This window comes from Ogataea philodendri, assembly GCF_020536065.1.
Source record: "Ogataea philodendri strain CBS6075 chromosome Unknown scaffold1, whole genome shotgun sequence".
Classification (NCBI taxonomy): domain Eukaryota; kingdom Fungi; phylum Ascomycota; class Pichiomycetes; order Pichiales; family Pichiaceae; genus Ogataea; species Ogataea philodendri.
Genome location: NW_025763889.1, coordinates 75,948 through 100,871, shown reverse-complemented (window position 1 = coordinate 100,871; position 24,924 = coordinate 75,948). Strand labels below are relative to the sequence as shown.

Sequence of the window (24,924 nt, the reverse complement as noted above, 5' to 3'; positions counted from 1 at the left end):
GAGTTACAATCTAACTTGGTGGTGTTTACTGCCGCAAAGTATCTGTACGCTTTGCTATTCAATTACCTCATCGTCCGATTCACTCCTGCCACCACATCGGTTGTGTTTGCGTATTTCCAAACTTTTATTCTCGTGTTAAGCCCAATAATTACGCAGTACAAAAATCTGCCTAATTTTTTGTTGTAAATAGAATAAGCGAGGTAAACGAAATATACGAAGGACAGTATATAAAAAATAAAGAAAAAAATAAAGTGGTACTATTTATCTTGATTTTCCCATTAGAATAGATCACAACGTTAAAAGCGAGCCTTCATTTGACATCGCTTTTGTTTCTACTGTGCTAATCGAAAGGATTTTGACTCTAATCCCCTGATATTTTTGCACCATTCGCTTGTCCGCTAGCTCCAGATGGATATCGTGCTAGAGATCTGTGACACTTTCGTGTTTGACAGAGTGTTTGCCACTCTTTTGCCTAGCTCATTGGCCAAGTACGTGCCAGAGACACCTCAAGTCATTGAGAAACTGGCCGACGTTATCAACAACGGAACCCAGGCCGCTATTTCTTACTCCGACGCTGCCAAGTTGCCAAACATCTTCAGCTCAAACAAAGAGATCTATGGTATCAACAACGAATACCACTTCTTTGACGAAAGTGCTTACGCCCATCTCTCGTTGCTCGGAAGATCCAACCTAATCAGACAGTCCATCTCTTTGTTTATCATTATGACCATTTTTGGATGGATCTTGTACTTTGGAGTTGCCGCTGCATCGTACCACTTTGTTTACGACAAAACCAATTTCAACCACCCAAGATACCTCAAGAACCAAATGTCTTTGGAAATCAAGCAAGCGCTTTCGTCTATCCCGGTCATGGTCTTGTTGACCGTGCCTTGGTTCTTGTTGGAACTCCACGGCCACTCTAAACTTTACTATCACGTGAACGAGCAAACAGGAGGCTGGTGGGCTCTGTTGTATCAGATTCCTTCCTTCATTATGTTTACCGACTGCGGAATTTACTTTATCCACAGATGGCTTCACTGGCCCTCTGTTTACAAGGTTTTGCACAAGCCTCACCACAAGTGGATTGTGTGCACTCCATTTGCATCGCACGCATTCCACCCGGTCGATGGATATGCGCAGTCTCTTCCGTATCACTGGTATCCATTTTTGTTCCCGCTTCACAAGGTGTCTTACCTGCTTCTTTTCACTTTTGTCAACTTCTGGACCGTGATGATCCACGATGGTGAGTACATGTCCGATGACCCAGTTGTGAACGGCGCTGCTTGTCACACGGTCCACCACATGTACTTCAACTACAACTACGGCCAATTCACCACTCTTTGGGATAGATTGGGAGGCTCTTATAGACAACCAGACAAAGAGTTGTTCAATAAACAATTGAAGAAAGACAAAAAGTACTGGGCTAAGCAGACCAAGAGTATGGACGTGATCCGTAACGAGCTTGAAGGAGACAAGGACTTCAGAGAGTACGGAACCGAGGAAGTTTTGCTGAAAAGAAGAAAGTGAATTACGAGACGACGATTAAAAAGCTGAGATAGACGGTAACTGTATCCTGATTAGCTATATATGGAAATAAAACCGCTATGTGTTTCTGATGATTGGGAGCAATTTCTTGGCCAAAGCAATACACTTCTCTTCTTCGTATCTGCGGCAGACAAGTTGCAACACAACAGGCATTCCAAGGTAGAAGTCTTTGTTATAGTATTCCCAGCACACTTTGTCTGCTTCGCCAGAGAAGTCTGTGCGCTCAAATGGATCATCGGATTCGTTGACAGTAGTGATAGGAATCGTCAAAACAGAGTAATCTAGAACATTCAAGAATCTTGTGTAAACGTTGGCGATCTTCATGTTCTCGCCACTTTTCCAGGAAGTGGAAGCCCAACCTGGCATAATAATACAGTCCAGAGGCTTTCCGTTTTTGGTGAGCTTGGCTGTCGAGTTCCAAAACTTGTCGTAGATCTGCTGGTAGTTGTACTTTTGCGCAGAAGCATTAAATGTATCTTCCAGAGTAGCAATGTGTCCGTTTAGCTTGAAAGTACGCTGGATAAGATCAGAAAGGGGCTCTCCGCTCAACGCAGCGTATTTCTTGACTTCTGCAAAATCGTCACAGGTGTACAAGTCAGTAAGGAAATCGCAGATCTCCAAGTGACTGACAGGTGGTTCAACCTCCAAAGTGTCAATGCCTGCTTTCTTCAAATTGGTCTCGGTTTCCTTCAGGGCTCTCAGGATTGGAGGGTGTGGCTTGATCTGTTTGTCCCAGACCATGATACCAACATTAACGGTATCAAGCTCCACAGACTCTTTCCAAGGAATTGGTGGGACCTTCGCATCTACCAGCCATGGTTCGGCATCTATGATGACTTTGGAGACTAGCTCCAAGTCTTCCAAGTACCGACACATCGGTCCAGTCACAGAAGGAACACATGTTTGATGAGGATAAGAATTAGAGATTCCCAAATATGGGTAACGATTGGAAGAGCCTCTCATTCCGTAAAGACCGCATTGGACGCAAGGACCACGGATTGATCCTCCAATATCGGTTCCAAGTCCGATCACAGATCCTTTGCCCGAAAGCAAAGCCGCTTCACCACCACTCGATCCTCCTGGAGTTTTCCGTCTGTCGAAAGGATGGGTAGTGGTTGAAAGATTGGAGCTTGTCTCATTTCCAAACATTGCCATCGGAACAGTGGTCTTCACATAGAACACAGCTCCAGCGTCGTGAAGGATCTGGACCAAATAAGACTCCTGGTCCGTTTCTTTCTGGCCCACGATATTTTCAAGCTCTTTGGAAATATGAGGAGCAGTGAACCCAATAGAAGTGGTGATACCTTTCAAGTTGAACTGGTCTTTCAAAGAAATTGGAATACCATGTAAGGGGCCGACTAGCTTGGCTGTTTTGGCAAAATAAGAGTCAAGTTCCTTAGCTCTTTCAAGAGCTTGATCATAAAAGATCTCAATCAAACAATCAGTCAATTGATGAACCAGGGCAGAACGGTGACAAAATGCCTGAGTAACCTCCAAAGCGGAAATCTTACCAGCTTTCAAATTTTCAAGCAGTTCAATAGCGGAAACATTGGTGATCCACAGCTCTTTGTCTGAAAGAAGTGGCTCAATAAATGGAGCCACCTCTTTTTGTTCCTCAGGGGAAGGGATCTTTTCCAAACGCCACTCCACAGGGATCTTTTGGAAGTTAGAAGCTTGCTTGTTCTCAATTACGGTCTTATAATCCACAACAGTCATATAATAAGATTCACGGAATACTGAATTACATATATATATACGTCAAGCTGCAGATTTAATATCTCATCCCACCCTTACACCACTTACTATAAGACAATGCTTACAACTCTAGAGTCTATTATTTGAAATCATGTCATTGACGCGTATTAACATAGTATAATGGTGAATGCCACGTTCAGCGCTACCACTGCGACCATGGACTCGATATTGAATGGACGGAACCTGCACTCCGGGTCCGATTCCAAGGTGAAGAACTTGGATGTGAGCTTAGAAGAGTCCAGTCTGATCTGCTCTGTCTGGGCCATCTCCACCAGAATCAAGCTCAAAGCCACCATCAGCAATACCTGAAGGGTGATTCCCGTTTTGGAAAACAAATTCAAAATGCTTCGCCGACGGGGAAGCGATTTTGACTTGGCCATAATTCACAGGCTATAATGCAAGATAAGGCGTGTCAGACGGTAATCTAACACTGGGTGTCGACAACAAGTTGATAATGAATAGCGATTCGATGATTGGTAATATTCGCGGTTTTTAGTGTCCAAGTTCCTCCTGTAGAATCCAGGGCATGATTATTTACTGATCTGAAAATTTGGGGACCGAAACGAATGGCCATGAGTTTTTTCGGAACCACGGCTGTGCATGTTTCTGGCTAGTATACACTACTCAATAAACGGGTTATCGGCGTTCTTGACGGGCGATGAGGCGAGCTCGGGCGTCTTCTCGGGCAACTGAGATTGCAATTGCGGGGCTTCGTCCATCGTGGTGGAGTCTTGGTTCAAAACAGACGAACTGAGTCCGTACTCTGCTCCGTCTTCCGCACCCCCTGCGGCTCCCGGCAAAGGGGCAGTCTGGAACGAAAAGTCGGCCGTGGTGGAAGCGAGTTCAGAACGCGCAAAGTTGAGGGCCAGCTCGGTTCCCTTGCTATTTCTGAGCAGTTTACCCCCCGCCCCGTATTTCGGAGATTTGGGGAACCGTTGATCGGTGTCAGGGTGCTTCGACGGGCTCTTGGACTTTCTTCGCACAGGAGACAGGTAGATGGCCGATTTGAGAATTGGTGGCTCTTCAATAGGCGAAGAGTCGTATTGAGTCGCAATCGATTTCTGCTTCTTTCGCACAGGACTGGTATTTTTCTTTTGCGGGCTCTCTGTGATTTTCCATTTAGTTTGGGGCAGTTGCACAGTCGACACGTCAAAAATGTTACTTGTTGTGAGTTCGTCAGGGCCATTTGGATGTTGTTGTCCTTGTTCCCGCTCAATATCATCGGAACGCAATTGCACGGCCGGAAGAAGACTGCTGGTATCATTATCTGGGATCGGCTTTCTATTTGGTGTCGAACTTGCCAGCCTTTTTCGGGCCCCTTCTTTCCACAAGGAAACCGTATCTGTTGCTGTGGTGGATGTTTCGTTCGCTTCCGTCTCAACGTTCTCCTTGTACCGTTGATTGATCTCATTATACTGTGAATTATTGGTGGCAGTGACCGTATTTTCGATTTCCGCATCTTCCTTATCTTGATCAGCTAGTTTTTCGGATTCCTCGGTGGTGATCTCGACATTAGCGCTGTTTTCAAAGAAACTCTTCCAAAACTCAACGTTGGACCATATTTTGCTGCTGCTGCTCCGGAATTTACCCAATCGCGGTATAACACTCTCGTTGATAATACTATTAGCATTGCTCAAATTCTTATCGATCTCTTGCAATGTCAACGTGATCTCTTGCTCGATCTTACTCAACTGCTCCAGCTCTTGCGAACGCGTCGACGAAGACGACGAGGAGAAATAGAACGATCTCCGTGACATGATACACGAACGCGTTGTAAATAACTACAACTTTTTTTTTGCGCGAATGCGATCTGGTGTATGGATTTGGTCTAATTTTTTGCTGGAGACTGATTTTTTCAATTTTATATACCATGGGCAATCTGATGTCGACTTCTTTTGCCCCAGAGTGTACGGAACTGAAGCAGAAGTACGACGCTTGCTTTAACTACTGGTATACTGAGAAATTCCTCAAAGGAAGTAGTGTCTACAATGAGTGCGAAGACCTTTGGGCAGACTATAAAGAATGTCTTGACTTGCATTTAGAAAAACAGGGGATCAAGCCGATGTTAGACGAAGCCCGCAAAGAAGCGCCGTTCGAAAACGGCGGAATACCCGTGGAAAAACCAAACGACAAATAACCCCAAGTGTTCATTAGTGTATATAGGAGATGAAAGATATTTACTAATTGTATTCGTCGTAATCGTCCATTTCTCGTAATTGATCCAGATCGACATCTTCCTCATCACTCGAATCGCTCTCTCCAACAGGCGCCAGACCGGGCGTGAGCCCAGGAACGGAAATAAGTCCCTTTTTGATTTTCTTTTGGAACTGATCTTTCTTAACTTTGCTGAGTCTGACCTTCTTCCGTCTGGCCGCCTCCGTATTGCGCATCCGCATTATCTTGGACTCTAATTCACTGATCTCTTTTGAGTTTGTGTTTTCCCATGACTTGATTCTTCGCACATTTTCTGCCACTGCTGCCTCAACCTCTTTTGAATCGCCAGCCTGCAGTCTCGCAACTTTGTTTACACGATCCTCAAGGGCCTTAGATTTGCGAATCGCCTTGTTATTTCTCTTTCCAACCTTGGCCCGTTCTCGGCCAACAGCCTGTCTATGAGCTCCCAGAACGTTCATTTCTCTTTTGGCATGAGCAATAGCCGCAGCTCCTTCCTTTTTCACATCACCACTCTCTGAACCTGGAAGATGTTTACTAAGCAAAGCATCGAGCCCTTGCTTGGCACGTGCCCGCGTCTTGTCAGAAACAAACTGCACCATACCAAATATTTCAAACCTTTAATTTTTTTTTATCTTTTTGTCGTGTGAAAAAGCTAAACGTGCCGAGTGGTTTGAAAGTAGCTGGTGACTCTATTCTTGTCATCGTAAAATTGGTCGTTCTTCAACCGACTCAAATCTTCATATTTTGGACGAGTCTTATCCTCGGTTCTTTCTCCCCGAAGATCCAAGTCTTGAGAAAGCCAGTGTAGTGCCAATGGATAGAAAGATTTAGATTTCGCAATCTCAACTGTAGATTTGGTCTCCTTTACGTTTTCTTCCTGGTCTCCATACGAGACAAAATCCATCGAATGTTGTGCGACGATACAGCCCCCGCGGAAATGAACAATTTCGGTCGGCCACTCGCCAAGCCCGTCAAAAATATGTGTGGCGTAAACTATGGTGGCATTTCTAGACTCTGTTTCTTGTTGCAGAAAAGCTAACAGACGGGCCCGAACAAGAACGTCCAGGTCAACAGTGACCTCGTCCAACAGTAGCAAGTCCCATGGCTTGAGTAGACCCATACACAATTGCACTCTGCGACGTTCTCCGTCAGAACATTGATTCATTCTCCAGGTGATATCAATATCCAACATGTTGATAAGTTGATCTCGGCGTTCCTTGAAGAGCGTTCCTCCAACGGAGTCGATCAGAACAGTGACAGGAATGTCTCGTTTGGTGATCTGGTTGGAGGCCCATTCTGTTCCAAGATACGTGATAACTCCGCAGCTGGAAGCAGATGCCAATTCAAACGGATCTGTTCCGTTGAGTAACAGTTTTCCTTGTTTGATGAGCTTTTGGCCAGCCAAGACCCTCAACAAGGTGGACTTTCCGGCTCCGTTCGGACCAACAAGCAGAACTCTGGACCTTGGCTTGATGTCCAGATTGACATCAAATAGTCCAATTTTGTTGGTTGGAAAGGTGTAGCATAGATTTTGAGCGTAAATAGACATAAGGGTAAAAATATTAGAAAAGTTAATCTTTTTTTCCATCATGGATTCTAATAACATTTTCGATGAGGACATTGACTTGAACGAGGAAGACGAAGAAGAAGAAGAGGAGGTCGAAGAGCAAGAAGAGGCTTCTGTGGCCGATGATCAAGATGATGACGACGAGGATGACGAGGAGCGCGGCGACGAAGAAGACGACGACGACGAAGAGGAAGAAGATGCTGAAGATGGAGAAGCAGACGGCGACGGAGACGGTGAAATGGACGTTGACCAGCCAGAACCCACACAGAAACCCGAACAAGACTCGGAGAAACAGAAATCTTCTGTGAGTATGCGACAATCGTTACTCGAACGCGCTAAGAACGTCTCTGTGGTGGAGGTCCTTCCGATTGTGGCCATCCCACATGCGACTCCAGTCTACTCAATTGCTCTTACCAAAGGTCCTCGATGGCTTTTCACCGGAGGAGAAGACGGGTTTATTAGAAAATACGATCTTTTTGCATCCGTGGAAGGTAAAATGCCATTGACATCTGCGCAGAAACACCAGTTAGTGGATTCCATTTCGTACGGAGGAATGTTGTGCTCTTACTGGGAAAACGAACAACCTTATTATAGAGAAGCTCTAATGGCCGAGTTGGCCGAGGAGCAGCAAAAGGCATCGAAATCAAAGGCCAAAAAAGCGGCCAACGGACCGATCACTACATTTGAACCACGCACGTCTCCAGTGTACTCCATGGCTGCAGACTCCGAATCAAGATTTTTGCTTAGTGGCCTTGGCTCAGGAGGCATCACATTGCAAACTGTTCGAGCCAGCGAAGGATCAATCCAGTACTATTTCAAAGATGGAAAGACTGACCATTCGCATAGCGACAGTGTTTCGTGTTTAAAGCTCAACAACGAAGAAAGAAGATTTTTGAGCGGATCGTGGGACATGAAGATCATCGAATGGGACTTGGACACGGGGAAGACCACAAACCTGTTTGACAAGTCCACCGGCCAGATCTCAAGCATAGAATATCGTCCTGTTGGAGGAATTGATTTGCCAGTCCAGGCGGATGATGATTTGGATTCTCTTTTTGGAGACGAGGAAGAAGAGGCAAGAAAACAGCAGACAGAGGAACAGAACCCATTCAAGGAAGACATCAAAAAGGTCCAAGATGACGCTAAAAGTTCAGGAACCGCTAGCTCGTTGCAACGGTCAGATCACGTGTTCCTGTCTTCCTCTGTTAACGGAACTATCAAAATTTGGGACTCTAGACTCCCAACTGCTTCCAACAATGTTGTTTCCATCCCAGTGAACGCCGGTACTACTCCTTGGTGCACGTCCGCGGATTGGTCGAACGACGGAAACTCGATCTATGTTGGACGTCGTAATGCTGTTGTGGAAGAGTATGATATTCGTCGACCAAATGAAGCTAAACAACAGTTAAAGTTCCCAATCGCTTCGGGACCAATCAGTGTTGTTAGACAGCTTCCTAATCCAAATTACCTGCTTTGCGGATGTCAAGACAATATCAGATTATACGACCTAAGACTTTCGGCAAACGCACAAACTACAGAGGACTCGCCAAAGAAGAGAAGAAAAGTCCCATTCATGATTATTCCTGGTCATAACGGCGGTATATTAAGCGATCTTTATGTGGACCCAACTTGTCGATTCATGGTCAGCTCAAGTGGAAATAGAGGATGGCAGGGAAAAGCCAACGACTATGTGTTCATATATGAGATTTTGGGGACGTGAGACTCACAGCTTTGACTTGATTGTCTCACTAGTCAAAACTTCTTTCAGTTCGTTCGCTGCAACGCCGAGATAATACGCAATCTTATCTGCCTCCAGACCCATCTGGTTGTTTTTGAAAACTGTAACATTGACATGAAGCCATTCCTTGTTGACCATGTATGCCAATCCAAGACCTTCTGGAACAACTGGAGACCATCCATATCCGTTGAATTGTTCAGAGCTCAATTGGGAAGTCGAAAGATACCAATAGGAAGAGTATGAAAAGATCGGATCGGTGAAAATAGCATGCTTTTCTCCATCGCATAGTTGGGAAAGACCGAAAAGATGTCTATCGACACCATGACCGTTTGATGCTGCTGAGATTCCGTGCACGTGCGATGAAATGGCGTTTCTGAATGCCGCGATCTTTTCCTCTTTACTGGCAAAAGCATCTTCCCAAGTCGAAACAAATTCCAAGGACTCGTTGGTTACCGAACGCCAGGCTTCAGTTCTACCACCAAAATACTTTCTGGTAGACGCAGACTCGTAAGTGGGTCTGACTTGGCCTGTGTATTTATAGTATGCTAATTGGATCAACATTTGAATAAAAGCATCAGGAGATGCCTTAAGCAATTTGATCTGCGATTTTCCAAGACCATGGTACTGCCAGACCTTGATATCCAAGGAGTTGACTGTCTCATTGAAAATCTTGATAGCTTTGTCAGTCGCTGCTTGGATTTTTGGAGAGACTTCGAATCTCAGCTCGTCAACTTCAGCCGTTGTACTGATGTGCTTTGGTGCGCTCATTTTTGCAAGCTCACTCACAATCCAGTCGTTCATGCGAAGAGTTGGAGTGCCATCCATTTTCGAATGTTCGCCCAAGAATCCGGAGCTGCCGTTTTTGGACACAAAGAACTGGACTGGCTTGTCGAACCATCTATTTGATCCGTTTCCATGCCATGCGTTTCTTGATTTTTCTTCGATAGTGACAGGAAGATCATCGTCGAGACAAAGAACAAACGAGGCGGACTGGATGTCCCGCAACGATTGTCTGTTGATAGGGTTTTTCATCAATTCCTGGTAATTCTCGGCCCAGATGTCTCTGTTTGAGGATGTTAAAATACCAATTGGGCTTTTCACCTCAGGGAGGCTATCAGAATGAGTTTTGATAGCATCCAACTTTGAAATCAGTTCTTCGACGCTGACCTGCTTGTTATTGCGATGATGTTCCAGTTTATAGAATCTGTTGCGTGAAATGACAACCATGAACCGGTTTTCTTTTGGATCATACCGTAAATTTGTATCTTGCTTTGGTTCAGGAATTCTGCTATTGTTAAACATCCATTTGATACTTTCCATGCAAATTGGCTGGCCCTTGATTGTTTCTGGCTCCAAAGTCTCAGACTCAACTGCTTCCATGAACTCAAGAGCCTTTTTAGACAAACATGCCGCCTTCAAAATCTGATTTTTTCCAATCAAGGAGTTGAGCTCCCTATGATGAAAGAAATATGAAGAGAACGGAGAAACAGGGTCTCTGTAGCCAAGATAGGCATAGTTATCCCACCAATAAGATAGCCAATTCCTTTTGTCTTTGGCAAACTGTTGTAATTTTTGCTGCAAATATGGGCCCTGGGTTTTAGCGAAGTCGTCAATCACAGAGCAATAGCGTAAATATTCTGGATCGCTTGCTCCGTTTTTATAGTATGGTTGAATGGACTTTTTGTACTTGGTCAGGGTCTCCGCCAGTTCAGGCACCGGTAGCGAGGGAAGGTCGTCTTGATGATTGAACAATGCGCCTTTTGCTCTAGCAGATGAGTATCTGACAGGCATTTTGGTGCAAAAACGTAACGTGGGGTACTTATTATATAAGGCCGGGAGCATGTGAAAATGGAAACGAGGAGAATCTGAGGTTTGCGTCTGGGAAACAAAGACCCTTTTAAATGTCTACCCGAGGGTCATGTTGTTTGACAAACATGGGGTGTCATTTGTTCTGGCTAAAAACCATCTATTGTGGGGTAGGTTCCACACATCCGAGGACGTCATGGAAATTGGTCTTTTTATAATAATTGACATATATGGATCAATATATGGCCTCGAAATGCCGAATCTACGTAGACACTCATGGTTGACTGATTTTTGCTATTAATAATTAGTTGCTCGATCCAAACTGGACCAATCCGGTCTATGGACGTTTCATCTATTGATCCGTGTTTTACATAATCTATTTTTTTATGCTTGTTATATTCCTTCTTTTAGCTGTTGCCCAAGCCATACATTCGCCAGGCGTCTGTGCAATGTATGGCTCGGGAGGCAAGAAAACGCTGTTCGGAGGTAACATTCCAGCACCAAACAACAAACCAGCGTCCGAGCTTAGTGCTGAGGACCACTCGCTGTTAGTCTCTATATGTGGGGAAACTTGGCGCAATGAGACATTCGCATGCTGTGACACAACTCAGTTGAACGATATGAAGACACAGCTCCATAAAGCAGAACCTTTGATAAGCTCCTGTCCAGCCTGCAAGGATAACTTCTTCCAGCTGTTTTGCCACTTCACTTGTTCTGCTAACCAATCGAGCTTTGTCGATGTCACAAAAACGGGAACCTCGATGAGTGGATCGCCAATAGTGGCTGAGGTCGAGGTTCTTGTGGACGAAGTGATGGCTACTCAGTTCTACGATTCCTGCAAAAATATCAAGTTCGGAGCAACTAACGGATACGCAATGGATCTCATAGGAGGTGGTGCACAGAATTACAAACAGTTCCTCAAGTTTTTGGGCGACGAGAAGCCGATGCTTGGAGGCTCGCCATTCCAGATTGATTTTATCACCGAGCAATCAAAAGACTTGTCTCCTTTATCCCTTCCGTTTCACGCTTGCGATGACCAAGATGAGAATTTCCGGTGTGCTTGCGCCGATTGCCCCGGATCGTGCCCTTCTTTGCCCGAAATGAAACGCTCAGACAACTGCAAAGTGGGAGTATTACCATGCTTCTCATTCACCGTCATCCTTATCTATTCTTTGGCATTGGCCACTTACATTGGATTGTATTTACTGGCTGTGTCAAAAACTCGGTCGAGACTGCTATTCCTTGATTCTTTGGAGTCTCCTGCATTTTCAGGGTCAGAAAACGAATTACTGAATGAGTCGGATGATCAGTTTGAGAACTTCGAACAGTATGTTGCAAAGGACTCATACGTTGTCAACAACTTCCTGGAAGAGAGATTCGCTAAGCTTGGTCTCAAATGTGCAAAGCATCCATGGATAGTTATAGGTTTGGCCGTTGGACTCTCTATTTTACTAGCATCATTCACCTTTTTACTCGAGCTCGAGACAAATCCTGTCAATCTTTGGGTCAGCCCCACATCAGATACATATCTGGAAAGAAAAACGTTCGACGAAAGTTTCGGTCCATTCTACAGAACACAACAGCTCTTTATTTCCAACGCAACAGGAGATTCAATACTACAAGACTTTGACTTCATAGAATGGTGGTTCCAGAAAGAGAGCGAAATCACATCCATGCAAGCCACCTATGAAAACTCATCGGTTTCTTATTATGACATCTGTTTCAAGCCAACTGGAGACGAATGCATCTTGGAATCGTTTACTCAATACTTCTTTGGAGATATAAATCAAATAAACCGAGAGGCTTGGAAGTCGCAACTTGAAAACTGTGCGAACTCACCTGTGAATTGTCTTCCAACTTTTGGTCAACCACTGAAGCCCCAGCTGATTTTCGGTGGCTTTAATGACTCTGTCACTTCCGCAGAAGCAATAGTTGTCACATGGCTGTTGAACAATAACAACGATTTAGACGACATTCAGGTTCAGAAATCAATTGCTTGGGAGTCTCTTCTTGAACAACGGCTTCTAAACTTGACACAGGAAGCTTCAGAATTGGGACTGGAAGTTAGTTTCAGTACTGAAATTTCTTTGGAAAAGGAATTGAGCAAGTCAACAAACAGTGATGTCCGCATAGTGATCATATCCTACTTGGTTATGTTTGCTTACGCTTCCATCGCTCTAGGAAGCGGCAGTCTAAGCAATCAGAATAATGTCAAGTCAAATTCTCCACTTTCTTTCCTTATCCATACCAGATTTGGACTGGGACTTGTGGGAATTTTGATCGTCCTTCTTTCTGTTGCAGCGTCGGCTGGGTTTTGGAGTATTTTCGGTTTGAAGTCTACTTTGATCATTGCGGAAGTTATCCCATTCCTTGTCTTAGCGATTGGAGTTGATAACATCTTTTTGATTTCCAACGAACTTGACAATTGCAACCATTTGAATTACAACAATGATGGAATAGAAGTGAGAATTTCCAGAACCCTGGCTAAAATAGGACCAAGCATTCTGCTTAGTACATCGTGTCAGTTTATCTGCTTTTTGCTTGCAAGTTCTGTCGGAATGCCAGCAGTGAAGAACTTTGCTCTTTACTGTGCGCTGGCTGTTCTACTCAACTCTGCTCTCCAAATGACGGCATTTGTTTCTGCCATTTCTCTTGATCAGAAACGTATCGAAGACTTGAGATTGGATTGTTTGCCATTTATCAAATTGGATGGAAGCTACCAAGAGGTTTCATTACCTGAGGATAACCAAGAGAATGAGGAAGGATTGTCTCAGTTGCTAGAGTATTCAAACGAGAATATCTTCAACAAAATAGTGCACAATTACTATTCGCCTTTTCTGTTCCGTCCAAACGTTTCTAAGTGGGCCTTTGGATTCTTTGTGATCTTATTTGGGGTTTCTTTGTCGTTATTGCCAACAATTGAGCTCGGTTTTGATCAAAGAATTGCTATCCCATCAGACTCGTATCTGATTGACTACTTCAATTCTGTCTATGACTATCTTGAAGTTGGTCCGCCGATATATATGGTTGTTTCATCATTGGATGTCACAAAGCTGGAGAACCAACAGAAGCTATGTGGAAGATTCACTACGTGCGACGAGTTTTCACTGGTGAATATCATGGAACAGGAATACAAACGTGAGGAATACAGCACCATCAACGAACCTGTTTCCAGTTGGATAGATGATTTCCTGTTATATCTCAATCCAGACTCGACCGACTGTTGTCGGTTAAAGAGAACAAACGAGTCAGAATTCTGCACTCCTAACCAGCCTTCAAGACAATGTAAAGGCTGTTATGAGGATAAGTTATGGACTTTCAAAATGGAGGGTTTCCCGGAGAACGAGACATTTACCAAGTATTTCGATCATTGGATCGAGAGTCCCTCTGATCCTTGTCCACTGGGAGGCAAGGCTCCTTATTCTTCCTCTATCTTACAAAATGAGGAAGGAGAGATTGTGCGGTCAGCTTTCAGAACGTCGCACAATCCTCTGAGATCCCAGAAGGATTTCATTGAGGCATATCATCAGTCTTTGCGTGTCGTCAAAGAGATCAAAAAGTATTTGGATTTGGATGTGTTTGCATACTCGCCATTTTACATCTTCTTCACTCAATACGAGACCATCGTTTCGCTGACTTTCCGATTGCTCATCTCTGCATTGATACTGATTTATGTTATCAGTTCTTTGATGCTTGGGTCTTTGAAAAACTCATTCCTGTTAGTTGTGAATGTGGTTTCGATTTTGGTTAATATTGGTGGAGCTATGGCTTTGGGAGGTATTTCGCTGAATGCTGTATCTCTTGTCAATGTGTTGATTTGTCTTGGACTTTCTGTTGAATTCTCCATTCATTTGATCAAGGCATTCAACTACAATGAGGATGATGCGAAAACAGATTCTTTCTCGAGAGCGCACAGCGCATTGAACTTTATTGGAGGGCCTACGTTGAGTGGAATCACCTTAACAAAACTGATTGGAATTGTTGTTCTTGGCTTCACTAGATCCAAGATCTTCCAAATCTACTATTTCAGAATGTGGTTTGCTCTGATCATACTCGCATCTCTTCACTCGCTAGTCCTTCTCCCTCTGTTACTGAGTAAGTTTGGTGGAAAGGGATATCAGGTTTCGCAGTTCGCAAACTCCAATAGTCTGGAGGTCATGAGGAGGTTACGGGAGGATGAAAATATACATTGAGTTTATTAGTCTATTCGCTCTTGAATGTCCCAGGGATGGTTGGTTCTATATCGCCCATGATATCGTTGATTTCCTCATAATATTCCTTGTTCCACAAGCATTGTTCTTGAACCCATTCAACAATCTTATCTGTTGATGCTGGTGGAGGCTCGGTGATTTTGGTGGTTAGGTGTCCTGTTGCTGCTTCCGCAATACCAAATGCGATCAGACCCACAATAGGCAATCTGAGAACCAAATAAAACACCAGACTAAATCCATAAAGACACCCGATTCTGGATAAGTACCACTCCTCTCTTTGACGGGAGTTAAGGGGCAAGCATTTGAAGTATGGTTTGAGCAGAATCATCATGAGTTGTTTTGAACCAAAGATTGTGTTCAAAAGGAAAAGAGAATAATTCTGAGGCAACAACAGGGTTATAAAAACAATCAATAAAGAATAGACTGTACCTATCGATCTGTTGAGGTTTCTGAACGTGACTATTGGGAACACAAGACCTCCAACGTATGGAGTCTTGGCAAGAACGAAGAACAGGATCGAGAACGCTGTGTTGTAGACGTAGGCTGTGGTGAAGTCGGTGAATCCTGAGAGGTTGGTCATTCTTGGAGCCCAAGAGAATGACGAAGCTTTGGACTTGAAAGAGTTGATTTGCTGTGCCACGAATCCTGGTGTTTGCGGTCTGGAGTCGGGAGCAACTGTCTTTGTATATTTCTCAAGTTGCTCGAGATTCTGAGTGTAGTTTTTGGGGTCCTTCGGGTGGTTCTTGGCGTAGACCTTGTCTGCAAACTTCAAGGAATCGAAATAGATGTAATCAAGGTCGTTGGTGAAAAATTTGAATGACATGATAAGGAACGGATTGATATTGAGGAGATGGACCTGGAAAAACCTCAACTTAGAAAGAACTGAGGCAACGGTTTCATGTGAAAGTAAGAATAGTCCGAGGAAACGCAAGAACAACGTGATGACAATCAATGGAATATTCATTATCACATGTATAATCAAAGACCATTTAAGAATGCTTATTGCTCTGGAATAAAACCTTGCATTGAACAAGTCTGGATTGATGAAAGCCCTATAAGATCCAATTACCGACAACTGAATTCCCCGTAGTATAGACAGAACGGAGAACCCAGGAGGAGGGTGAGAAATGAATACTGGCGACGGCATAGCTGAAATTCCTAAGCCTAATTTTTTCTATTTATTTTCTTATCCATCTGCCTCCGCAAAAAGGACATAATTCGAGAAATTTCAGTATCCGGGCAGTGAGCGCGCCCAAATATTTTGTTTCCATGGAAGCCATTTTAGCGCCGCAGTTTTCGCAGATGCAAAGCTTGGTGGTAAAAAGCGGAAGAAGTGTAACAGAGCAACGGGCCCATGTGTGGCCTTCCTCGGAGATGATGGCGGATTGATCGAACTTGCTTCCCAAGGCAAACGATTCCTCTGCATTCAGTCCTGGTATGCGCAATCGCACTATATTTGTCTCTGGAACTTTTCTATCGAGAAGCTGCAAGTAGCTTGTGTAGAGCAGAGCGTCGCTCGTGTTTGCCTCTAATTGTTCGATTTTGATGGAACCAAGGACGATCTCGGCCAATTGGCGTAATAGCTTCTGATCGTGTTTGTGGGGACTCGATAGATTGGCCAGTCTTAGTTCTTGGACATGTGGTAGCAGGAACAAATCTGTAAGACCAGCAGACAGGTCTGTGTATGCATTGGTCACTCTGTCGAGTTCCTGATCAAGTGGATCGGGAATTGCAAGGTTGTCACCAAGACTGACAAGCTGCTGCACGTAAGACGGGCTGTATTGAATACTTGACAGCTGGAGGGTTCTTGGTGGCTCTAGAGGAACAATGCTCAGAGAGTAATCTTCCTTGGATGATAGGTTTCTAGAATCGATGGTGTTTTGTAGTCTTTCCGAGTGCACCAGGGCAAGGTTGTTGGAAGTTGGGTTAAGAGACATTGCCATTAGTCGGAACGGGCCTTGTTTTCTAATAGCGTTGAGCTTGTAAACCAACGGGTGATTATACTCGACTTGCTGCCTATAATCAAACTGGTGGACTTGAATCGTTGAACTGTTCCAATCAAGCTCGGCAATCACAACGCTATCGTGTGAATTAGACAACAATAAGGTGTCTCCGTAATGAACGATGGAGGTGAACGAAACAACCGAGTGTAGGGGCGATTGTAGCACCTTTTGCGTCTGGAGCTGAACTGTTGTCAATTGCGCTGATGAGTACGTGCAGTACGTATAATTATCAACGGTTGCAAGGGTGAACTGCGAAATCAGATTTCTTGAAGCGGGTGCAACGACAAATTGATCAGACAGGACAAACTGGTCTTTGAATTGTATTTTTTGTGAAATAAGCTCGTTAGTTGTTAGTTCGAACACCACATATGATTCAGAAACTCCATTGGTTTCAACCCAGTCTGAGACTTTACATTTTCTGACTTTAGACCCGTTTGGAAGCTCAATTTTTATCAATCTGGTGAGAGTTTCTCCCAAGTAATACAGCCACACATCTTCACTTTCTGTACAAAGAACAAACGTTGAGTTTGTTGTCAGCGGCCATATTGGGGCTTTAAGAAGGTCTATCTTTAGAGGTTTAAACCAACCAACTGATTTTATTCGGAGATGTTTTAGTTGGGAGTACTTGATGACTCGTTGTAAATCGATATGTTCATAGCTCAATTGCGCGTCTATGATGTTGAACTTGCATTTCCAGTTGTTTCGCCCGTCCTGAGAGAAAATAAACGCGTTTCCCGTGTCAGTTACGAGACTCAACACGCAATGTTTAGCTTCGCATACTCCAGACGACGACCAACGCGCCTCCACCACGCTGGCAACCGACGAGTCTTGAACCTGGCCCACAAGAACCTGCTCGTCCATGCAAACCAGTTCGGAAAGCGCATTGGGGAGTTCGGAGATGGTTCCGCCCAACCTTGTGAGAGTGAACACATCGGACAACTCAGACTGTTCACGCGACTGTTTGGGCAAAAGGATAAACAGCTCTTTGCGAAACCCGAGAGAAATAAGCCCGTCGGACGACCAATCGATCAGATCGCCCGACGCGCCCTGACATCTAGTCAATAGTAAGTCGTCTAACATAAATAAATAAATAATCAGAAAAAAAACCGTTAAATCATTTTTCAATGCTGATAGGAATTACGGGGACAATATTCTCCGGTAAATCTGAGCTGGCTTCGTTCCTTGTGCAGGAACACCAGTTCAAATACATTACTTTAGCAGCCTGCAAACGGGAAGCAGATCCAGACACGTTCAAATGCTTCGTCACGGAGCAGGAACTGATTGATTTCGTCACGAAGAATTGGATTGACAACTTTGTCATGACATGCGTCGATAACTATGAGTTCCTTCAAGGGCTACTGAAAAGACCGTTCTTCTTACTTTTGGCTACAGACGCGTCGCTTATGACGCGCTTCAACAGATTGAAAGCCGACAAGAGACACACTGAATACTCTAAAGAACTGACATTCGAAGAGTTTGTGTTGAAATCAGACGAGTACAACTTCCGTCAAGAGGGAGAACTACTCAAAATCATGGACAAATCCGAAATCAGAATCATCAACGACACAGATACCATTAAGGGTTTTCACGATAAGCTTCGCAGTTTAGATCTTCTCAATGGAGAACGACTCCGGCCGTCATGGGACGCGTATTTCATGAAACTGGCAGATCTGGCAGCATTCAGATCAAATTGCATGAAACGTAGAGTCGGTTGCGTGGTTGTGAGAGAAAACAGAATCATTGCAACCGGATACAACGGTACTCCTCGAAATTTTAAAAATTGCAACCATGGAGGATGTCCTCGCTGCAATTCTGGAAACTCTAGCGGAGTTGGTCTATCGACTTGTCTGTGCCTCCATGCGGAAGAGAACGCTATCTTGGAGGCAGGCAGGGATAGAATCGGAAATAATGCCGTGCTCTATTGCAATACGTGCCCGTGCTTAACGTGTTCGATAAAGATAGTTCAGAGTGGCATAAAAGAGGTTGTTTACTCGCAAAGTTACTCCATGGACGTGTTGAGCTCGAACGTTTTCAAAGAAGCGGGTATAAAATTAAGACAGTATGTCTTGCCTCTCAACGGAGTCGTGATAGCATAAATTAGATAGGTAATGGAGATTCGAGGTTTTTCTCGGCAGCAGGCTCCTTTGCGGGCAACTTGAGCTTCTGGAACCGTTCCAGAAGCGCAGAATCAGGGTCTTCGGAGGTCTCAACATGCTCTGGCTCTGGTTCTTGTACAGGCTCTTCTGTTGGAACTTCGGGCACCGGTTCCTCCTGAGTAGCATCTTCTTTGCTCTCTTGCTCCTTCTCCATCTGCAGCAACTCTTCTTCGATATCCCCGTCATCCACGTTGAGAGCTCCCAGATGCTCACTGAGTTCGTCAACCTTATCCCATTCTTCGCGCACTTCTTCCACCACATGTTGGATATCTCCAACCTGAGCATTCATTTCCTTGAGGATCTTCGAATTGGCCTCCAAGGTTTTCACCACCAGAATGTTGTTACTGTCCTCTTCGATCTTGTAGAGAAGCATCACCAGGTTCTCGAGACCCTGTGAAGATTTCTGCAGCTTTTGAGTTAGAGCTCTTTGTATTTTGAGTTCAGACTTTGCGCGAACCATATGTTTGTTCTTCACCAATTCTCTGATGCGGATATCCAGCTTCTGGATTCTCAACTCTGTTTCTTCGTTGTACTTCGTCATCTTGTAAATGGCGTATTTCAAGTTTGCAATCGACTCAACTTGCTCCTCCGTCAAGTTCACTTCTTGCTGCGACTTGTCAACAAACTGCACGACATCTTCTGAAACAACGATCTTCTTCTCGCGCTCCAGATTCAACAAGCAGCATTCAATATCAAATTTGGACATTTCCAGCTCTTCACTGGCCAGCGAGATTAGATGGTCTTTGACTAAAGGTGAGTTGTTGCTGAGATAGTATCCCAAGTTTTTGCTCCATTTTGCAAGCTCCGATGCAACCACGAACTTCTCGCCCTGATTCAAAACTCCATTCTGATCGTTCCCGCTTCGATATCTGGGCCCAAACACCCACCCCACCACACGGCCTAATAATCCTGGGTCTTGTTGAAATTTAGAGTACGGAATAAGAGCTTGTTCATGAACCATCTGGTCGATAACCTTGTTCAGTCCTTGAGGCGTGAGTCCTCTGGAAGGTAAAGAGTATTGTTTCACGAGCGAGTCGGCATCAAAGGCCACTTGATCTGGGAATTCAGATGCGCATTTGCTCTTTGTCTCTAATAAAAGACTCTTCCAAGCGCTGATATTTGCCTCCAATCCGTCCGGATTCTCCTTCAAATGATTGAAATTAGAATACAAAGACTGAAGGCGCGAGTCTGTGAAATGTGGGTCGTCAAGGATAACCTTTTCAGAAACCATTGATAAATAGTAAATAATCTAAAATCATCTAAAATAAATTTATTTAATCTTCGTTAAGTGTCATGTCTGCGTTTGAACAAATTCTCCATCATTTGGAAAATGCCGAGTCTGAAAGCTTGAACTCCAAGCTATTTGATCAGACTAGGGTGCAATTGAAAGATCCCAGTCTGTATGAGTCGACTGATGTGTTGAATGAGTTTGGGTCAAAGGTCATCAAGATTGTAAGCTCTAATAACACTAGTGCCAATTGGAAGTCAAGATCGATTGAATTGCTCGATGAGATTCTCAACCACTACAGTTTCGACATTGTGGTGCAAACTTTTTCGCTTGAGATGTTGATTGCCGGACTTCAAGGCCAAAATGAAGACCTCAAAGTGCTCATTATCGAAATTGTTTCCAGGGCATCGCCACCAGATTTGGTGGCAAACACCCCGTTCGTGACAACCATGCTTACGTCACTCACAAAGGTGGACACGTCGGTGAAAACCGTCAATGCTATCGAAAAAGCACTTGTCCAGCTGGCGCATGGAGAACTCGTGCAGAGAAGACTGCTCTCCAAAGAATGTCAAGAACTTCTGGATCGAATAAGAAATGACCCAAAAGTTCTGTCCCGGTGCTTTGACTTGTCACTGCAGCTTTTGCCCATCATCCACGATCTTCCATCCCATCTGTATTTGATGTCCGAACAGGAATTTGTGAATAGCAACGACGTGCTTCTCAATGCGTACATTATCTCGTTTTACAACAAGCTTTTGGACGTGGTCGAGGTCTCAAATCTTCCATTGTGGGATAAATTGGATGAGCAGTTTGGATACATCTGCAAACTCTACGTTGACGACAATTTCATGGCCAATCTCAAGATCTTCTTCACTTTGGAGCCGGTGGTGATTCTGGCTCATCTAAGTCATTCCAGTAAACGCAAATTTCTCTGTCTGGACCAGAAATATCATATTGTGAAGCATGCAATCACTCATTTCGACGAGCCTTCGATCTTTCTTCTTGCCAATATCGATCCTGCTTTATTGTCTACTCAGACAGAGTTCCTCCAGTCGCTTCCATTGACGGCTACCACTGTTCCAATTTTTGGCAATCTGTCAAGCAACGCGCATGTGTTTGAGAAACTGGGCGTTTCTCCCTCCAAGGTACTTAACCTGTCAACCACGTCGTTCCTGGAGCTTTTGAAAGAACTTTCATCCCATCAACACGCTGTTCAGCAATTAATCCACTGGCCAACCGTGATGAATAGATTACTCAACGAATACACAAATATCACCAACCCAGAGATATGGAAGCTGAAAATGACCATTCTCCAAAACCTTTTCAACGATGATATTGATATCTGGAGAGAAAAGGTCCAGCAAGAGATAAAAAGAATGAAGGGCCACACAGAAGCTCAGGTAGACGTGATGGATACTACCGCATAATCTTAAATTATTTATAAATACAATGACGCAGCAGAAACAATGTCTCTGTGGATCAATTCAACAGTGCTGTTGAACTTTTGCTCGAGCGCAACGTTTCCGATGGTTTTGGCGGCATCCTCGAGCTGCTTGATCAATTCCTCAAGCCGTCTGAAACTCCGAATTAACGATCCCTCATAAACATCCGTCATGATACAAACCTGTGTGAAGGAAGCTCCTTTACACCAAGCGTAGACAACTTCCATCAGGTCGGACTTGAACGACTCAACGTAGTCCTTCTCCACGATTTCGATCTTGCACTCTCTGCAAACCTTGGCAATCTTAGAAGCCATCTCTTTAAGCGCTTTTAATGGCTCAGAAAGCTCGGGCTTCAACCGAGGAGTGACCTTGGTCCGCTCCTGGAAAACAAAACACGAAAGCAAAGCTGCACATTGTGCGGGCTCAAGATCGTTAAAAGTACCGTTGAAGATCAACTCTGTGAGCAATAATTCGTCTCCGGTACTAATTTCGCAAGCAACACGTCCTTTCATCTCGACAATGTCATCCTGAGTAGTGAACCCAAGTCGACGCAGAACTCTCTTACGGTGTTTGAGATCGTCCATCTGGATCAACGATTGAACCTCGCTAATACTGGTCTTTGTCTTCTCGATCTGTTGCACCAAATCCATACGACTGGAATATTGGTCATATAACTCCTTAAGTCTTGAAGACTGTGCCAATGGATTAGAGTGCAGTTTCGACTCCAGAATATCGATCTTCCGTAGCAAAACCTTGAACTCGTCGTCCTGGATGTGCATTTTAGAAACAGGGTCCAAGATTGGCAGCCCGTCAGGGTGTCTTTTGATGATTTCCTTCAATGCCTTTCTTAATGTCTTGCGTGCTTGCGAGTTCTTGATGTCCTGTGGTAAAATCGAGCGACAGCTGCTGATCTTTTTGATGGAGTCTAAAGTGATTGGGATAACCTCGCTTCTGGTTTCCTCGCCCTCTTTGGCAGGACGGATACCTTCAACAAGCTGAGGTTGGAAAGGCTTGATGAGATTCACTGGAGAATCAACAAACATGGTGTTGACGAAAACGTTCACAATGTAAGACTCGTGATCACTAAATTGGGCCTGGTTACGCTTGTTATTGCGCTTTGAGAAATCAACCACAATACCCCAGCCGTAATCCAATCCATTCACGCTGACCTCGATCAATCGGCCTCCCTTCAAATGAGGCAAAATATGTCCTGGATGTGTGATAATCTTACGAACATCTTCATTGTACTGATCCAGCTGTTTCTGGAGCTCGTAGTACTCTTTGATATTCTCCATGTCTTCGATGACAAAAGTGTCCAAGTCGTGTTCGAGTTTGGCCAGTTGGCTCTTCAATTGAGGCTCGGAAATGGAGTTCTGAAATTGGAAAAACGAGCTTCCCAGCATAAACTCTGGTGAAATTCCCTCCACACGCATCAAGTTCAAAATCATGTTGTATCCCAAGTGGAAAGCGGAATCCAGTCTATCGGCAACACCTTTCACCATTCCCTTGGCAACTTGGGGCTCCATCTTCTCGTCAATCATCATAATCACGATTCCTCGGTCATCAAGTCCACGACGACCAGCACGACCAGACATTTGAATATATTCACCACCAGAAACCCATCTAAATCCATTTCCATCCCATTTACGCACAGAAGTGAAAACAACCGTCTTAGCAGGCATGTTAAGTCCAATGGAGAAAGTCTCTGTAGCAAACAACACCTTCAAGAAGCCTTCTTGGAAGAGAATCTCGATAATCTCTTTCAAAATTGGAAGCAATCCAGAGTGGTGGATTCCAATACCACGACGCAGAAGCGGCAAAATGTGTTTGATCTGCGGAAGCTCTTTATCGTCGTCGGACAGAATGCTGATAGCGTTATTGAAAATCTTGGTAAGCATCTCGCGCTCTTCGTCAGTATTGAAATCCAGCTTGGACATCTTCATAGCCAAGTTTTCACAATCACGCTTACTGAACGAGAAAACAATCACAGGGTTGTACTTTTTGATCCAAATCATCTTGACGATCTTGTAAATATCGCTCTTTCCTTCCTTGACTCCTCCTTTCCAAGACTTTCCTCCCTTGGTCTCGACAGATCCTGGATCGTCTCCCATTTTGTTAGAAATAGACGCCATGGCCTTTTGGAAGTTTTCCTCTCTAAATGTTCCTTTCTCGTCAACGACTAAATGGATTCCTTCGCCTTCTGCTGGGAATAGGTAGTGCTGCAATGGAGTAGGACGGAAGTCTGTGTAGACAACGTGACACGGCTGGTTGTGGACTTTGCAAATCCATTCAGCAAACTCCATAGCATTAGGAATAGTGGCCGACAAAAACACATGATGGACATTGTCTGGAAGCAAAATGATGGTCTCTTCCCAAACAACACCTCTGCTCTTATCTCTCATGTAGTGGACTTCATCAAAAATGACCCAGGCAACCTCTCTCATCACCTCAGAACCTCTGTACAGCATGGACCGCAAAATCTCTGTCGTCATGACCAAACATCCAGCATCTGGGTTGATTGTCACATCACCGGTCATCAATCCAACATCGCCGAAATCTGCTTGCAACTCACGGTATTTCTGATTACTCAATGCTTTGATAGGAGAAGTGTAGATGACTCGTTGTTTGTCTCTAAGAGATTGGGCAATTGCATACTCTGCAACCACCGTCTTACCAGCAGAAGTATGGGCACTGACCAACACAGACTCCTGACGATCAATACAGGAAATAGAAGTATCCTGAAACGGATCAAGCGTGAACGGATACGTACGAGCTTCGGACGTACGTTTGTGTTGACCAATTGGCACGTAATCGTAGCCAGGCGGAACGGCCACTTGATGTCGCACCTGGTGTCGAAGCTGCACCTTCGATTGTTCTGTGTCTGCGGAGGCCATCAGCCCGCTTGAAGCATCAACTTCACGCGAGGCCTCGATTTCAAGCGTATCGGCAACAATAGGTGTGACTTTTTGATCATCTTTCTTTTGTTCTTTCTTTCTGTGTTTCGATTTCTTTTCAGATCCGTTGGAAACCTCCGAATTTGACCGTTTGACCTGTTTTGGTTCTTCTTTTATGACTGGTTCCTCCGGAACGACGTTCTCAACGTCCGGATTATCGAAAGCTCCAAAGAGATCCATGCTTGTAAAGATGTTAAACTTTTTAAGGGAATTTTTTTTCAATTTTTTTTGAAGTTGCATGAAATGGTGTGATTATGTCAGCAGCTACGAGACGATGGACTGGCTTGGTTGCAGGAGAACTGAGGGTGGGAATACAGTCATTTGGATGGACATTGTTTTGAAGA

At 44.3% G+C, this 24,924-nt stretch overlaps 21 protein-coding genes across 21 annotated transcripts; 10 read left to right on the top strand and 11 right to left on the bottom strand.

Moving 5' to 3' along the window:
• Positions 1 to 408: 408 nt before the first annotated feature.
• OGAPHI_001777 (uncharacterized protein) lies at positions 409 to 1,527 on the top strand (the record flags this gene model as incomplete). The annotated part of the gene is made up of 1 exon (XM_046202574.1): positions 409 to 1,527. One exon carries the CDS (start codon positions 409 to 411, stop codon positions 1,525 to 1,527), a length of 1,119 nt encoding a protein of 372 aa, XP_046062437.1.
• OGAPHI_001778 (uncharacterized protein) lies at positions 691 to 1,253 on the bottom strand (the record flags this gene model as incomplete). The annotated part of the gene is made up of 2 exons (XM_046202576.1): positions 691 to 1,045; positions 1,195 to 1,253. The coding sequence occupies 2 exons, from the start codon at positions 1,251 to 1,253 to the stop codon at positions 691 to 693; spliced, it is 414 nt and encodes a 137-aa protein (XP_046062438.1).
• Positions 1,528 to 1,602: 75 nt separating the features above from the next.
• Positions 1,603 to 3,261, bottom strand: OGAPHI_001776 (uncharacterized protein; the record flags this gene model as incomplete). Its single annotated transcript, XM_046202573.1, has 1 exon — positions 1,603 to 3,261. The coding sequence occupies one exon, from the start codon at positions 3,259 to 3,261 to the stop codon at positions 1,603 to 1,605; it is 1,659 nt and encodes a 552-aa protein (XP_046062436.1).
• On the top strand, positions 2,201 to 3,609 carry OGAPHI_001775 (uncharacterized protein; the record flags this gene model as incomplete). Its single annotated transcript, XM_046202572.1, has 3 exons — positions 2,201 to 2,409; positions 2,736 to 2,891; positions 3,441 to 3,609. The coding sequence occupies 3 exons, from the start codon at positions 2,201 to 2,203 to the stop codon at positions 3,607 to 3,609; spliced, it is 534 nt and encodes a 177-aa protein (XP_046062435.1).
• OGAPHI_001774 (uncharacterized protein) lies at positions 3,408 to 3,680 on the bottom strand (the record flags this gene model as incomplete). Its single annotated transcript, XM_046202571.1, has 1 exon — positions 3,408 to 3,680. One exon carries the CDS (start codon positions 3,678 to 3,680, stop codon positions 3,408 to 3,410), a length of 273 nt encoding a protein of 90 aa, XP_046062434.1.
• A 240-nt stretch (positions 3,681 to 3,920) lies between these two features.
• Positions 3,921 to 5,057, bottom strand: OGAPHI_001773 (uncharacterized protein; the record flags this gene model as incomplete). The annotated part of the gene is made up of 1 exon (XM_046202570.1): positions 3,921 to 5,057. The coding sequence occupies one exon, from the start codon at positions 5,055 to 5,057 to the stop codon at positions 3,921 to 3,923; it is 1,137 nt and encodes a 378-aa protein (XP_046062433.1).
• A 113-nt stretch (positions 5,058 to 5,170) lies between these two features.
• On the top strand, positions 5,171 to 5,437 carry OGAPHI_001772 (uncharacterized protein; the record flags this gene model as incomplete). Its single annotated transcript, XM_046202569.1, has 1 exon — positions 5,171 to 5,437. The coding sequence occupies one exon, from the start codon at positions 5,171 to 5,173 to the stop codon at positions 5,435 to 5,437; it is 267 nt and encodes an 88-aa protein (XP_046062432.1).
• Positions 5,438 to 5,480: 43 nt separating this feature from the next.
• On the bottom strand, positions 5,481 to 6,074 carry OGAPHI_001771 (uncharacterized protein; the record flags this gene model as incomplete). The annotated part of the gene is made up of 1 exon (XM_046202568.1): positions 5,481 to 6,074. The coding sequence occupies one exon, from the start codon at positions 6,072 to 6,074 to the stop codon at positions 5,481 to 5,483; it is 594 nt and encodes a 197-aa protein (XP_046062431.1).
• Positions 6,075 to 6,127: 53 nt separating this feature from the next.
• Positions 6,128 to 7,024, bottom strand: OGAPHI_001769 (uncharacterized protein; the record flags this gene model as incomplete). The annotated part of the gene is made up of 1 exon (XM_046202566.1): positions 6,128 to 7,024. The coding sequence occupies one exon, from the start codon at positions 7,022 to 7,024 to the stop codon at positions 6,128 to 6,130; it is 897 nt and encodes a 298-aa protein (XP_046062429.1).
• On the top strand, positions 6,738 to 6,998 carry OGAPHI_001770 (uncharacterized protein; the record flags this gene model as incomplete). The annotated part of the gene is made up of 1 exon (XM_046202567.1): positions 6,738 to 6,998. One exon carries the CDS (start codon positions 6,738 to 6,740, stop codon positions 6,996 to 6,998), a length of 261 nt encoding a protein of 86 aa, XP_046062430.1.
• A 40-nt stretch (positions 7,025 to 7,064) lies between the features above and the next one.
• On the top strand, positions 7,065 to 8,762 carry OGAPHI_001768 (uncharacterized protein; the record flags this gene model as incomplete). Its single annotated transcript, XM_046202565.1, has 1 exon — positions 7,065 to 8,762. One exon carries the CDS (start codon positions 7,065 to 7,067, stop codon positions 8,760 to 8,762), a length of 1,698 nt encoding a protein of 565 aa, XP_046062428.1.
• Positions 8,763 to 8,765: 3 nt separating this feature from the next.
• OGAPHI_001766 (uncharacterized protein) lies at positions 8,766 to 10,571 on the bottom strand (the record flags this gene model as incomplete). The annotated part of the gene is made up of 1 exon (XM_046202562.1): positions 8,766 to 10,571. The coding sequence occupies one exon, from the start codon at positions 10,569 to 10,571 to the stop codon at positions 8,766 to 8,768; it is 1,806 nt and encodes a 601-aa protein (XP_046062426.1).
• On the top strand, positions 9,145 to 9,825 carry OGAPHI_001767 (uncharacterized protein; the record flags this gene model as incomplete). The annotated part of the gene is made up of 2 exons (XM_046202563.1): positions 9,145 to 9,287; positions 9,372 to 9,825. 2 exons carry the CDS (start codon positions 9,145 to 9,147, stop codon positions 9,823 to 9,825), a joined length of 597 nt encoding a protein of 198 aa, XP_046062427.1.
• A 464-nt stretch (positions 10,572 to 11,035) lies between the features above and the next one.
• On the top strand, positions 11,036 to 14,779 carry OGAPHI_001765 (uncharacterized protein; the record flags this gene model as incomplete). The annotated part of the gene is made up of 1 exon (XM_046202561.1): positions 11,036 to 14,779. One exon carries the CDS (start codon positions 11,036 to 11,038, stop codon positions 14,777 to 14,779), a length of 3,744 nt encoding a protein of 1,247 aa, XP_046062425.1.
• A 10-nt stretch (positions 14,780 to 14,789) lies between these two features.
• OGAPHI_001764 (uncharacterized protein) lies at positions 14,790 to 15,944 on the bottom strand (the record flags this gene model as incomplete). The annotated part of the gene is made up of 1 exon (XM_046202560.1): positions 14,790 to 15,944. One exon carries the CDS (start codon positions 15,942 to 15,944, stop codon positions 14,790 to 14,792), a length of 1,155 nt encoding a protein of 384 aa, XP_046062424.1.
• Positions 15,945 to 15,975: 31 nt separating this feature from the next.
• Positions 15,976 to 17,880, bottom strand: OGAPHI_001763 (uncharacterized protein; the record flags this gene model as incomplete). Its single annotated transcript, XM_046202559.1, has 1 exon — positions 15,976 to 17,880. One exon carries the CDS (start codon positions 17,878 to 17,880, stop codon positions 15,976 to 15,978), a length of 1,905 nt encoding a protein of 634 aa, XP_046062423.1.
• A 44-nt stretch (positions 17,881 to 17,924) lies between these two features.
• OGAPHI_001762 (uncharacterized protein) lies at positions 17,925 to 18,896 on the top strand (the record flags this gene model as incomplete). Its single annotated transcript, XM_046202558.1, has 1 exon — positions 17,925 to 18,896. One exon carries the CDS (start codon positions 17,925 to 17,927, stop codon positions 18,894 to 18,896), a length of 972 nt encoding a protein of 323 aa, XP_046062422.1.
• A 1-nt stretch (position 18,897) lies between these two features.
• OGAPHI_001761 (uncharacterized protein) lies at positions 18,898 to 20,187 on the bottom strand (the record flags this gene model as incomplete). Its single annotated transcript, XM_046202557.1, has 1 exon — positions 18,898 to 20,187. The coding sequence occupies one exon, from the start codon at positions 20,185 to 20,187 to the stop codon at positions 18,898 to 18,900; it is 1,290 nt and encodes a 429-aa protein (XP_046062421.1).
• A 62-nt stretch (positions 20,188 to 20,249) lies between these two features.
• Positions 20,250 to 21,611, top strand: OGAPHI_001760 (uncharacterized protein; the record flags this gene model as incomplete). Its single annotated transcript, XM_046202556.1, has 1 exon — positions 20,250 to 21,611. The coding sequence occupies one exon, from the start codon at positions 20,250 to 20,252 to the stop codon at positions 21,609 to 21,611; it is 1,362 nt and encodes a 453-aa protein (XP_046062420.1).
• An 11-nt stretch (positions 21,612 to 21,622) lies between these two features.
• On the bottom strand, positions 21,623 to 24,760 carry OGAPHI_001758 (uncharacterized protein; the record flags this gene model as incomplete). The annotated part of the gene is made up of 1 exon (XM_046202554.1): positions 21,623 to 24,760. One exon carries the CDS (start codon positions 24,758 to 24,760, stop codon positions 21,623 to 21,625), a length of 3,138 nt encoding a protein of 1,045 aa, XP_046062418.1.
• On the top strand, positions 23,307 to 23,657 carry OGAPHI_001759 (uncharacterized protein; the record flags this gene model as incomplete). The annotated part of the gene is made up of 1 exon (XM_046202555.1): positions 23,307 to 23,657. One exon carries the CDS (start codon positions 23,307 to 23,309, stop codon positions 23,655 to 23,657), a length of 351 nt encoding a protein of 116 aa, XP_046062419.1.
• Positions 24,761 to 24,924: the final 164 nt, after the last annotated feature.